Here is a 14,095-nt window from a genome sequence, read left to right as displayed (position 1 = left end):
ACCAGGCCTTTCTTCCGAGGCACCTCTGGTGGACTTGAACCTTTATCCTTTTCACTAGCAGCTGAGCATGTTAACAGTTTGCACCACTCACAGACTCCTGATTATTCAATAGCTGGTGTCAAATTACTGGAATGAGGATGTTGTTTTTGTAAGTGTGGCCCAATCTGGAAAACACTGATAAATTTGATCATATGAAAATATATAATTTTTATATTTAAAAATATCTTTAAAAATATGAAAAAGCCACAAACTAGAAAAATACTTGTAGCAAACATGACAAAGGACTAATTTCTTTAGTATGCAAAGAGATATCATAAATCACCGAGGAAAAAGTCAAAACAGCTCAAGAGAAAATTGACAAATAATAACTGCTTTACAATTTTTTGAGTTTTTACAACGTGGCAGACACTAAGCTCAATACTTTAAATGCCTTTTCTTATTCAGTTCTAGCACAACTCTATGATTTAGGTACTATTATTATTCCCATTTTGCAAAGAAGGACAGTATGCTTCTGATGGATTAAATCACTTTCCTAAAGTCATTCAGCTCATTAGAGACAGAGCCTGGATTCAAACCCAAGTCAGTTTGCTTATGAATCAATTTCTGTAAGCCCTTTCCTATAAAGTGGCTTCTGTGCAAAAAAAATAAGCTAGAATTCACTGAAAAACAAATTAAGATGATTAAATACATTGATCATACTCAGTTTTGACAAGAGGGTGAGGCAAGAGGGGGGTTCTCTCATACTGTTAATGGAATTGTGATTACACAAATTAGACAACCTTTCTCAGCCTCAATTTGCTCATTTGGGAAAAGAGGATAATACTTGGCATAATTATTTTAAGAATTATAGTCTAAATATGCAAAAAATAGATTAGCGCAATGTATGGCACATATCAAGTGCAGTGTTAGGTGCTGTCGAGTCAGTTCTGACTCTACATACAACAGAAGGACGCACTGCTCAGTTCTTCGCTATCCTCACAGTTGTTGCTATTTTTGAGCCCATTGTTGCAGCTACTGTGTCAGTCCATCTCGTTGAAGGTCTTCCTCTTCTTTGTTGACCTTCTACCAAGCATGATGTCCTTCTCCAGGGACTGGTCCCTCTTGATAACATGGCCAAATTATGTGAGATGAAGTTTCGCCATCCTCGCTTCTGAGGAGCATTCTGACTGTACTTCTTCCAAGACAGATTTGTTTTTTCTGGCAGTCCATGGTATATTCAGTATTCTTCACCAAGACCATAATTCCAATACATGAATTCTTCTTCGGTCTTCCTTATTAATTGTCCAGCTTTGCATCCATGTGAGGCAACTGACAATACCATGGCTTGGGTCAGGTGTACCTTAGTCCTCAAGGTGACATCTTTGCTACTCCCTTAAAATTCCTCAGTGTTCCCATCCACAAAAAAAAATCCCAGAAGACAACAGCAAAAAAAATCTGTACCTCTTTGTATTCCTAGCCCAATGCAAAGGTTCAGCAGACATGGTCTTAAGTGAAGGTGAGACCCAGTCAGAAGATGTGCTCTGTGCACTTACATGCCCTCAGCAGGGGGTTGGATTTGCAGAGCTTTTTCTAGGACTCTGGCAAGGATTTTCACAATACATTCAGTTTCACCGTGGTCTGGTTCTCCATTCCACTCAAGGCATAGCAGGCCATAAGCCATCCCCCTAAAAAAACAAACAAACCCATTCCCAAGGAGTTGATTCTGACTCATAGCAACCCTATAGGAAGAGTAGAACTGCCCATAGGGTTTCCAAGGCTGTAATCTTTACAGAAGCAGACTGCCACATGTTTCTCCTGCAAAGCCGCTGGTGATACAGTGAAAAGAGCCAGGAGCTCAGTGAATATAATATGTAGTAAAATCATCTACATTATCTATGATTGATGGTCTAATGGTTTATAGCCAAATACTCCCCTACCCATTGCAGGGCACTGGTAGCATTCTGGAGTAAATGAGTTTGGAAATTCTAAATGTTTAAGTTATTAGACAACGCTACAGCACTGTAACAATATCCACTCTTTTCTAAATATTTATTGGCAACGATGTGTTAATCGAAAGAGATGTTCACTTGGATGTGGCCTGACTAACCCTTAGTTTTGAAGATCTCCATGCCCAGAGCCACCATGGTAATATTGCAGTTTTTAATAACTTTTGCAAGCCAAAGTCTTCTCTTAGGAGTTGCCAGTGCCAGGAAGTCACCAGCGTTCTGATAACTTGAACTGCCATTGGTTTTGTTTCATTGAAAAGAATGTTTCTCCAGTGCCCAATCAGTTTGGCCGACTTTTATCTCCAGGTTTTTAAAGAATCTCTTCCAATGGACCTTTTGATGTGTGTGACTATGAAAGAAACACGCTAAGATGACTATATGGCAGTTCTCGAGCATTACAGAAAATGATATCTATGTGGTTGTCTGTCTGCAGCACGTTCAACTGGACGGTTCCATTCCTTTCATTCCTGGCCTGTTTGATCCTGGTGATAGCCACCATCACTTTGTATTTCATCCCACTGCGGTACATTATTTTAATCTGGGGTAAGTTTGGCACGGTCCCTTTGATAGCAATCAATTCCAGGTAAGAAACAATTATTCATTTTTAAAGTGTCATATAAGCATGCTCTTGTTGGCAATTAAGCAGGAAATTAAGGAATGTATTTGGGGAACAAAAACTTCCAGGACCTCCCAGAAAAGGCCAGCGTGAGTGAACAATCAGCATAGATATTTACATACCTCTTGTATACTTGTGACCAAATAAAAATGCGATTGTGCCTACGGTTTCCCTTTGGGTCTTCATAGCCACAAATACCCTTGAATAATATATTTCTGTGGCCCAGTAACTTTCAGGAAACACTGTTGTTCAAACAGTGAACAAACACCTGCATCTTGCCCTTTATATTATGTGAAAGTAGATCTGGCCCCAGGCAAGTTGCTCCTGGTATTTTATCTCTCCTGGAGGAAAAAAATAACCTAACCCATTAGTTAAATCCAGAAGCAGTGTGGGAAGAGGAAAGAAGCATGCAGTGACTCTTCAGCCAGTGTCTGAAAGAAGAGGAAGATGTTATTAATCAGGGGAAATGATGTGCCTATATAAAGTTTAGCAGCTTTAAAAAATTGGAACAAAAATAGAAAACGAAATAAATTCCATGACATGATTTAATACTAGAGTTAGCAATTGGACAGAAACTCAATGGCTTTGTGAATATTAGTGTCTGTCTCTGGATGGGCCCTGGCGGGATATAAGGAGAGTGCATGGTAGTAGCTTAATTGTTGGAGAAACAGTGAGCCCTTTACCAGAAGATTCTGTCAATCCCGGCTTTTCATGACTTAGCTTCTATGACTACTGCTGAGTTCTTGACCATGATCGCTTCTCGGATCTTCAGATGTTGAGATGTTCAGAGAAGTCACAGTAATGAGAGACTTTTTTATTGAAATGCATTCATCTTAAGACTATCTGTTAAGTAAAAGCAGAGAGATTGCAAATGCTGGAAAAAAACAACAACCTTTTCAAAACCGTTAAACATAGACTTTTTCAAAGAGAATCCACAAAGATGGAACTCTGGTGACAAGGAAAGCCAAACCTCAATGCTCAGAAATGGGAAAGTAATAGAGCAACTTAGAAAATTTCAGAAGTGGAGTGATTTTGAGAGAGCATAACCCATTCAGTCTTTATTTTGTCCGGGAGGGGAAAATTCCATATAAAGAAGCCTCTCTCCTTTACAACAAAGAAAAGAAAAAAGCTTTTCTACCCCTTCTTCGGGAGTCACTTCCAGTATTTGATGATCCTCACTGTTGGGGAAATCTTCTCACACCCATGCCCAGTTTTTGTTTCCTTTTCTTTTCTTTTTTCTTTCTCTATTTTTTTCTTTTTTACAACAACTCTTGTGTATTGGTCCATATTTGATCTTTAGGAAAGACAGCATGGACTCCTCAGGGCCCACTGATTAAGAAGACACTCTGCAATAGTATTTCTCTGAATACCGTATATGGTGAAAGATATCTATGTAGACTGAATAGTCTCATTCTTTTTCAATTCTTTTAATTTCCAAACCCATTCATTGATCACATTTGAAACATAAGATGTCAGGGTCAGATAGCAATTTTAACATGATTCAAAATTGCAATCATTTGGCCATTGTTAAGTACATGTAAGTTGATGACTATGGTCAACTTATTAACAACTGTTGCCCTGTGATTTATCATTCTGGTGCACTCTTGATTTTCTTTTATGCATCTTTTTTTTGCCACAAAGTATACTATACTGTATTTCCTCCTTTGATCGACATTTTGGGATTCCAGTCCCTCCTCCTATTTATCCAAATCACTTTGATTTCTGATCTTATCCTCCAAGATCTTGGCAGTTTCCCAATGTTGACTTTTTGAATCTACTTAATGAGACATTGCTGTATTTATCATTCAGTTTATGGGTGAAGTTATTATGGAGTTTATTATGCTCTCCTGGGCCAACAGTGGCCCTTTGAGCTTTATACTAAGTGTCTGATTCCTTGGTTTTATGTTCCAGACAGAATTTCATAGTTTATTGATGAGCTTACCATAATTACGTAGTCAAAAGCCTTGACAATCAACACATGATCTATTCCCGTCTCTCATCACATAATACCTTCCATGCCATCATGGAATATATTCTACAATTCTATTAGGACTTACTCTTTTCCAAGACAAGTTTGTTATTAGCTAATATGGATTCAGAACATTCTTTTGCACAATTTATGATTTTATCCTGTGTAGAGACTTTCTCTTGTAGAAGATAATTTTATGTCTTAAATTTCTAGTGTTCCTTTTCACTTTTTAAAGAATATGTCTCATACTAAGTTATTTACTCATCTTTGAAGTTGTAAATAATATCCTGAAATGATTTGTTCCATGTTTTTACTCCTTTGAAGCAAACTTATTTAACTGTATGTACTTTATTTTACATTCTATATACTCAAATATCATTTTTGTATTAATGATTTTAATTATCAGAATTATTTGACATAAGCACATGAGAATAGCCTAATTTCTTAAAGGCTGTAATATTCCCTGACTCACTAACTTCATTGTAAGCATTTGAAGGGTAAGGCACTTTCTTCCCTTATCACCCCTATAATTCCTTCTGCAGCTATAAATAGGTAATGGGTCTTTAATGAGCACTTGACAGATATTTTTATGAGTGAATGACTCTGAGGATTTAATACCTGTAATTTACTTAGGTAACATTTTATTTGGCCTGCCACCTCTCTTGTGTGGGAGTTTAATTTTTAAAAAGCAAGAATTGCGTTTAAAAGGGATATCTTCAATTTTCTTTAGGAAACTTTGATCTGCTAGATTTGGGTTATTTGTTTGATGTATGTGTTTACAGAAGGCAGAGCATTCGAGATTAGATCACATGTGGCTTTTCTGTCCCTTTTGAGAGACTTCCATATTCCTACCATTCTGCCCTTCGTTATAGTTATTTTAATTACAGTTATTTAGTTCAGGTCTGAGCCTCTTCTGTTTTCCCAAGGTAAATATGAACTCTCCAAGTTGGATTTTGAGTTTCTTGCAAGAAGGTGCCAGGCCTTAGTTTTCTATCTTCATCTGATAGCACAATATCTATCAAAGGCATTGTTTGATAAATGAACAAATGAATGAAAGAACCCTCCATCCCCACCCTACCAGTGTAGTGCCATCAAGGCAACATGCCAGTAGCTCATATAAGTATCTGAAGCAAAGAGTGTTTTAATTCCCTTTCAAGTGGCTATTCTCATGTGGCCATATGTGCAAAGCAGCCAGGTGATTTTCCCTCGCTCCTGATTTTCTCCAGGTGCTCTTTCTTACTGGAGGGCTCTTTCCACCCCACTGACCTATTCAGTCCATGATCAGGGACCATTAAATGATAGTATCTTCCCCAAATGTTGTTCTTTGGTATTTGAATCCCACTTACTTTATATATGCTAAAAAAAAAAAAAAAAAAGTTTTCACAGCAGATAATACCGTCTGTCTGTCTATATCACGTAGATTAAATAATCTAAAGGCATATCTGGTGTGCTACTGGATAAAGCCACAAGTTCCAAATCTGGACGTGTAATCAGATGCTCAGTAGTACCCCAAGTCCCCAGGTTACGAATGTCCGACTTACGAACAACTCATATACAAACTTGTTGCCCTTGAGTTGATTCTGACTCATAGAGACCCTGTAAGACAGAGTAGAACTGCCCCATAGGGTTTCCAAGGAGCAGCTGGTGGATTTGAACTGCTGACCTTTTGGTTAACAGCCAAGCTCTTAACCACCGAACCATGACAACTCATACTTGCCCTTTAATGTTATGTAAAATTGCCCTCACTTTGAAACTATTGAACCAACCCTTACTGGCAACAAACTCTTCATCGCAATCACCTTTACTTGATGCACATGCAGCTTTTAAAGCATTGAAAAGGTCTGAGCCTTTTCTAGCACTAAAATCAGGCTAAATAAGAACCACATGCACCTGTTCCGACTTACCTACAAATTCGACTTAAAGACACAGGAAAGGATCTCATTCGTAACTTGGGGACTACCTGTTTAAAGACTCTTTTCCATTGCTACATCCTTTGTCTTTTTAGCTCGTTGACATCAACAGTAATGATGATAGCCCCTATTACTGTGGAATTTCAGATTACAGAATCCTCTTGCCTATATTGCCCAACATGCTTCTCTCAACAACCAAGGAAACTACGTAGGGCAGATCTTTATTATCCAAAATCACACAGCTACTAACTATGTGGTGAACCCAAGGCTGGAACCCAGGTGTACCTGCCCCATAACCCTGGTTCCTTCCTCCTTGCCCCGTTGCTCCTTAAAGATGACCATGGGCTGTATCATCCCTGTTGACACTTGGTCTCACACAGTAGATAACCTTGTGGAATCACTGACGTGTTTGAGCCTGCAATACCTTAAAAAATAAGGTATGCATTTTGAAGCATGCAATCTGAGTGCCTTATCATTTTTATTCCAACTAAGTATTTCAAACCTAGTCTCGGTGCCTTATGGACTACTTCTGCCCTTATTGGTGCATTTGAGCTACCGTGCAGGTTTATCATCTTCTCAGTGACTAAGAATGCACTGTTTTGATCGGTTGTGATATTATCCCTGCCTTGCTATTCATTGTAAAGACTCCAGATGCGCACACTATATATAATTAACAATAGAAGATATATCTTTTCTCAATACGTCCTTTGTCTCCCTTCGTCATTTTGCCTTGTCTGTTTTCTTTTGCCAAAAAGCCCATGCTACAATTAAATGTCTTTAGAATAACACAGTGAAAGTATTTTAGTTTAAAGGAACTTTGGGGGGTGGGGATTTAACTAGCTTGCTGTGGGGGTAGAGGGAAGAAAGGCAGAGTGCAGCTTTGACTTAAAGGAAAGGGGAGCCTTTGCAAGCAGCCTTTTGCAGCCCAGCCACCATGCAGCCATTTTCTCATGGACAATGGCTGGCTCCCATTTGCAAAGCAGATGTAAATCTGACCCTCCAAATAAATGGCTGGAGGTTGGCATTGTGTCAGGTATAATGCCATGTAGGAAGTCCTGTCCTTAGATGAAAGCAAAATAATACTGCATGAAAGAAGAGAAACATCAAACCTTTCATGTGCTGGCGCCTGACGAACAGTTCAATGTTTCCCTGGCTTCCAAGTAGGAGCCATTCACAGCACACCTAGGCTGTGAATTCATTCAGCACCACTGAGGCTGACAAGGCCTTCAGATATGATCCTTGTTAAACAAGCACCCGGCGGCACGGCTTCAGAAAGCCACCTAGTCATTCTGCTTCTAAAACTCAACAGGAAAAAAAAGGTGACCTTTGGTTAAAAAAAAAAAAAAAAAAAAAAAAGAGCATGACTATGAGCTCGGGATATAGGCAAAGCAGCTCCCAGGAGCAGAGCAGGAGATACAAGGGGGTAGTGGGATGCTCCCTCTAGAAGGAAACCGAGCACAGTCTGGACATGCTCAGGAGCCCAGGGTGCAGCCCCCTAATTGGGATGCTCTCCAGCACATTGACATCTTAAAACATCACAACCCCTTCTAATGATCATTGTCCCCGTCCGAAATTAGCATGTGCTCCATTGCCCAGACCAACCCCCGCGCCAGTGTTGCAGTCCATAAATCAAGTTAGCAACCATAGTAAAATAATTTTCCAATAATAACTTTTCACAGTTTCCCGTAGCATCAAAGTACCATCAACATGTCAAGTTCTGCTCAGCAGTGAGAGGAGAGAAACCTGTGAAAATGAGTTGGGGTGAAGGATGCTGTAGTTTCTTCTTAACAACAACAACAACAAAATCCCTTTCTTCCCTCCACCTCCCCCTGCTGCATTTGGTCCAGAGCCTCCAAGCAAGGACTTGTTTGGGCTAATGAAGGCCTTCTCCCATCTGGGCCATTTGTTTTCATAGCGGAGGAGGCTGTTAATCAGTGTATTCCAAAAAAGCCAAGGAGTGACACAGTTTTAGCATGCCTCCTCGCCCTGCTGCTGAGATTGTAATGGGATTTTCACAGCTGAAGAAGGCAAAGCTCCTCTTCCACAATCCCCACTTCCTTCCTCCAAGAAAAGGCATTTGTGAATGATTCCACATGACAGCAACGTGTGCATGGCTTGAGGTCTATGTAATTGTTTTCACACTAATCTTTACTTGTGAATGCCCGCGCCCCCTTCCCCGCCGTTGCCCCCGCCACCAGCCAGGCAAGTTCTTAAAGATAAGTGAGTGAATGAATGAATGAATTGATCAATCAATCAAGAGAGCCCCTCCTGTTTCTATTTTTCAGGCATAAATAAATTTACTAAGAAGCTTCGAAATCCCTATACCATTGATAATAATGAGCTTCTAGACTTTCTCTCCAGGGTACCATCTGATGTTCAAAAGGTATGTAATGAATGGTCACCACCAACAGGGGCACCAGTGCTGACGTCTGACTAGCCCCAGAGCCAGAGGCGCACAGGCTGTGCCCTGTGAGCAACGGAGATAACGAATTAGAAAACCCTTATAGTGACCTGACTTGCAGGGAGGTGGCAGGAAAACCTTTGTCCAAAGCATGAGATGATTGGGGAAGATTATCCTGAAAAAGAGCTACTTAAGAATGATCTGGAACTCATACTGCGAGGATACCATGCGATGGTGTTTGCCACCCTCCTGATTGCTCACCTCCCTAAAGAGGATAAATGGGCTCCGTGAGTGGGAGAGCGTGAGATCCAAAGCTGGGGGAGTGTTGCTTAATTTCCCCTCTTCCGGATGACAGGCATTTTAGGGGAAGAAGAAGACAAGCCGATTATTCTTTTTATTCTTCTTTGCCCGATTGTCTCCTTGGCCTCCCTTCTATGCCCTTCCCTCTGAAGACTGAGGGATGCTGAGGGCAAAGCCCCAGTTACTCTAATACACAAAGAGGCAGAGATGGCGTGAAATAATTTGAGATCAATCAGAAGCATTATTCACAGGTAATGGTCACTTAGTCCAGCAGCGTCCGGTTTCTGTGGCTATACAGAGATCAACGACAACAATACCAGAAAGTCCCGTAGAGTAGCCTCTCCAGGCCCCTGTGGATCAGGCTGCTGTAAATCGAGAGGAAGATGGGCAGGCTGTGATTTCTCTAACGGAGAGACTAGAGACCTTAGAATAGGTAGATGGGAAACCATGGCCTAAAATAGCATCAGAATGATCAGAGACACAATCCTTTATTATCTGAGAGAATCCCAAATCAAGTATTGATTTCCGTCTTTGGGAAACTATAACATAATTAGTTCCCCCGGGATGCTGGGTGGATTGCAGAGATGTGCGGCTAAATGTTTTACGGTTTCTTTCCTGTTCATTCCAAGTCAGCACTACATTTGTAGATATTAAGACAGCCTCCATGGCACTGTTCTTCTTTAACCTTCATTTTATGATATAGTTATTCATAATGTTAAATGTACATTCTATAGGTATGGATTTACTCTTTAACATTTGTATTAGATGACTAAAAAATAGTAACCTGGCCTGCTTGTGTTACATTGAAGAATGACACGTGGCTCATCCCCTGTCCCCTATGGGACCTTCACAAAACCCTCTATGGAAAAGGTGCTTTTTTCATGTATCTTCCCTTATGTGATAGGGCCTAATGTCCCTGGGTGTTTGGCATGAATGCTAAAAATAGTGAGCACATGTGGTCTGTAATACAATATTTTACATAAAGCCATTCCCAGTCAGACTATCAAAGACACACACCAAAGCAATGTGTTTGCAACGTACCATCACTAGGGTCACCATGTGAGTTCACGCCTGTATCCTTGAAGAAGGAAAATCCCCATCGAGCCCCCCATGTCTGTGTACAGTCTGTGTACAGTCCAGACACAGGCCCTTGGGGCGGTCATCCAGTTGGAGTTGGCTCAGATACAGGGAGACACAACCAAGAACATCCCATAAAGATATACAGTACGCTAGTAAGATCCTCCTTGTACAGCCACGTACTGCCAAAAGCACTTTCTAATTACACAATAGACAGTTTGCCATTGGAGACTCCTGGAGCACTCATATTTATCACAGATGTTTTAGCCATTACATTGTAAATGAAATTCATTTTTAAGAGAAATCTATGTGTTCAGGGCCCAGTATCAATTTCAGCATTTTCTCCCTTTCAGGCAAAATAAATGTGTATAATTCACTCAGATTTTTCCCCAAGATTTTAGATATTTTTAAATGAGTAAATCTTAGTGAGTTGCTGTATCATATACTAAGATAAACATTCCCGTGATTATTAAGCTTCCTTATGTTGAAAAGTAGCACATGCAAAACTAAAATCATCTAGCGGTGCTGAGAGCAGGTAGAAACCCATGCATCTCATTATAAAAATCTGCTTTTAATATTTTGGTTTCAAGAAATGATGCATGACTTCTCAAATCCTTCCTGCAATTAATCCCTCCATGTTCCTGTGTTTAGAAAATGATTCATTACCTTTGAACCTTCCTTCCTTTGCCTTGGTTTGTCCTTGGGGAGCCATTAACACACACTGTGGTGAGCTAGGGTTACCTAACCAGCAGCGTCATGTCTGTCTGTTTTCACAGGTGCAGTATGCAGAATTGAAACCCTGCAGCAACCAGAGCCCCCTTCGCAAGAAGCGCAGCATTCCCTAGGACGCAAACCGACTTTGGGAAGCAGCCCCTGATTTTGTGTTTGGTTGATTAGACCAATATTATCACTCTTTCGGTGGTACCCGTGTGTCATTCTGAAATGCGTGCTGTGTGGAGCGCTCTCTGTATTCTCCCCCCTTTTCCACGTGCACAGATGCACACAGGTGTGCACACATGCATGAGTACACATCTGCATGTGCACACACGCTCAAGTGCACACATCTGCATGCATGGATGCCTTAGTTATATGGAGGGTTGGCCCAGCCAAAGGAGACAGTCTGGAGACCGTGGAAGACTAACATCCAGTCTCCAATACGAAGCTCAGGCAAGGTTGCCATGGGTCTGAGCACAGCCAGGAGACCACTTGGATTCCGCAGTGACTTTGCACTTGTTTTCACACCTCCAACAGATTCTCGTTAAGATTCAGTTAGTTCCACTCCCCACCCCCACACTTCTTTCAGATTATTGTTGGCGTTAATCAGAATTTTTCTCTTGGTTAACAATTTGTGGATCCCTGTCATCTGTTCAAATGATGTATATTTTAGAAATTTTTTTTATACTTACCAGAATTAGCCCACATCATTAGAAATATTTCAGCCGAGCTCACTGAGGACGTGTATGTGAAATTCAGTAAAGCTCTCAGTCTGGGTGCAGACTGCCCTGTGGGTCCCTTGATGGCAATGGACCCCCAGGAAAGCCCAATGGGATTGCTCATCTGGAGAGGGAGAGGGTCATTTTACCTTGTAACTACTTTGCTTCTGACTTTACTTTTGGCTTACTTCCAAAATAAATGCCAGAATCATAACTTGAGAGATAGAGAGGAAAAAGCATGAACGGATTCTGAAAGTGTTTAGAAAGATAACAGCTAAAAATCAACAAACTGGTAAACAGGACAGCTTACCTGCTCATCATAATCACTTCTTTTAACCAAATGTTGGGGCCAGAAAGTAAAAATACTTAGCTTGTCTAGATTTATCTTTGATTAAGTTTTGCTCTTATGGGCAATGGAAACTATACATAATAAAAATGTGTCTCAGAACCCCAGTCCTAGAAACTTATTCCCAAAAGCCCCCTGCCTTGATCTTATCTGACTTCTGCAGACCCTACTGTTTCTCAGAAGCCCCCTCCAGTAAAGATCCTGATTTCGTCCATGTATAAAATATATGCACATAGCCTTCTCTTCAGATGCTATTTAAGTTGGAAAGACTGCATTTCATTGACACATACTTCGTATGTGCAGTTTTGTATATATGTACAGTCAAAGAAAAGTTGAGGGAAAAGAACTAACTGATTTAATAGTGAGTTTTACTGTTTTTTTCTTCCCCTTCTAGGTTGTAATTTAATAATCTTCAAACAAAATGTTTATGAAAAATGCCAAAGATTCTAAACCTTATCATGCCGTGTCTGTTTCTCTTCATATTGTATCTTCCTGGGTTGCTTTCTGGCTGAGCCAGATTTCTGCATGATTTGATTTACTTCAAGTTAATGAAGCTGGTTGGAAAAGAGCCTTGCAGAAATGATAAAAGCTCCAGTAAATCTCTTAGTTGTCCATACAATAGATACCCAAGAACCTCTTTTGTTAAACCAGTTACTCTGTCTTCTGTGTAAACAATGCCTCATTGTCTGACGCCCAGCTACCATCTAGTTTATCATAGTCTGTCATTTTGTAACGACCTCAGTCAGGCTTTTTTAAACAGACATGTGAGATCGAATCAGTCATTTGAATGAAAACTTTCAGCAGCAAAATAACCCCTTATTTATTTAAAAGTGGAACCAATACTTTATTGTTCTTTTGCTATAGAATTTCAAAATGAAATAATTCACCTGACAAGAAGGCATCATTAGTTAGACTTATTTTCTCTGTATCCCGATTGTGGGATTCTCAGCGTTAAGTTTAGGACATAAACACCAGCTGGGACACAAGGGCAGGACCGGATCAACCTTGGATAAATTGTATATGGAAAACAATTGTTAATTGATTAAGTAGACATTGAATGTGAAAAACGGATATTAGTTGTATGTGAAATGTTCAGATTTATATAAGTAATCAGAAACTCTTATGAAAGATTCATGAATGCCTTAGATACAATTTATGGATTATGGATTCACAGTATGATAATTAAAGATAATTTAGTAGGAATGTTGAAGTCTTGCCAAGCTTGCCTGGTTCTTTTAAATCTCATACACCTATTTTCCAGCCCTGCCTGAATGTCCAGCAGATGTCTACACCTCAAGGGATCAGAAAATAAGTATCCTGTTTCCCCCCATTTCTCCAGGATCCCCAACCCCATAGTCTTCTCTCTTACTTCCGACTTCCATTAACGTCACCGGTGTCCTCTGGGCTGGAACCCTATCAGGCATTCTCTTTTTTATTCCTTCTGCTTTTCTCCCCATCTTCTAACCCATAGAGGCCTGTAGATGCCATGTTGACATGTTATCTTGTCCGTTTTTATTCCAATTGCTTCCACCCAAGTTGAGACCTTGTAAGTTTCTTTTTCTTTAAATATTTTATTGTGTTTTTGGTGAAAGTTTACACAGCAAGTTAGGTCCCCATTTAACAATTTCTGACCTACTTATTGTTCAGTGATATTGGTTACATTTTCCACATTGTATAAACATTCTCATTATTTCCATTCTGGTTGTTCCATTTCCATTAATTTAGCTTCTCTGACCCCTCCCCCATCTTCTCATCTTTGCTTTAGCTTAAATGTTGACAGTTTGGTCTCATATAAATGATTTTTGTTTGTTTTTTGAAGAAGCACACTACTCATGGATGATACTGTTTCTTTTATGAGTCAATCTGTTATTTAACTAAAAGGTAACCTCCGGGAGTGGTTTTAGTCAAAATTTGAAGGGTATCTCAGGGCGACATTGTCAGGGGTTCCTCTAGTCTCTACCTGTCCAGTAAGTCTGGCCTTTTTTTAAGAATTTGAGTTTTGGTCTGCAATTTCCTCCCAATCTATCTGGGATCATCTCTTGTGTCCCTGGTCAGAAC

The 14,095-nt window shown here is 40.1% G+C and overlaps 1 protein-coding gene across 7 annotated transcripts in view; it reads left to right on the top strand.

The window, feature by feature from the left end:
* MCTP2 (multiple C2 and transmembrane domain containing 2) overlaps positions 1–13,646 on the top strand; it is a 309,598-nt gene extending 295,952 nt beyond the window's left edge. For 2 of the 7 annotated variants that reach the window (XM_023727886.1, XM_023727885.1), the window contains exons 15-17: positions 2,419–2,528; positions 8,766–8,863; positions 11,035–13,646. In XM_023727886.1, the coding sequence (XP_023583654.1) occupies positions 2,419–2,528; positions 8,766–8,863; positions 11,035–11,103 (277 nt within the window). In that variant the 3' untranslated portion in view covers positions 11,104–13,646. The remainder of the gene's footprint in view (positions 1–2,418; positions 2,529–8,765; positions 8,864–11,034) is intronic. The other 5 variants (XM_004372664.2, XM_023727881.1, XM_004372665.3 and 2 more) reach the window with 4 other exon arrangements.
* The last annotated feature ends 449 nt before the right edge of the window (positions 13,647–14,095 follow it).

This window comes from Trichechus manatus, unplaced genomic scaffold (assembly GCF_000243295.1).
Source record: "Trichechus manatus latirostris isolate Lorelei unplaced genomic scaffold, TriManLat1.0 scaffold00019, whole genome shotgun sequence".
Classification (NCBI taxonomy): Eukaryota; Metazoa; Chordata; class Mammalia; order Sirenia; family Trichechidae; genus Trichechus; species Trichechus manatus.
This window is presented reverse-complemented; position numbering and strand designations above follow the sequence as displayed.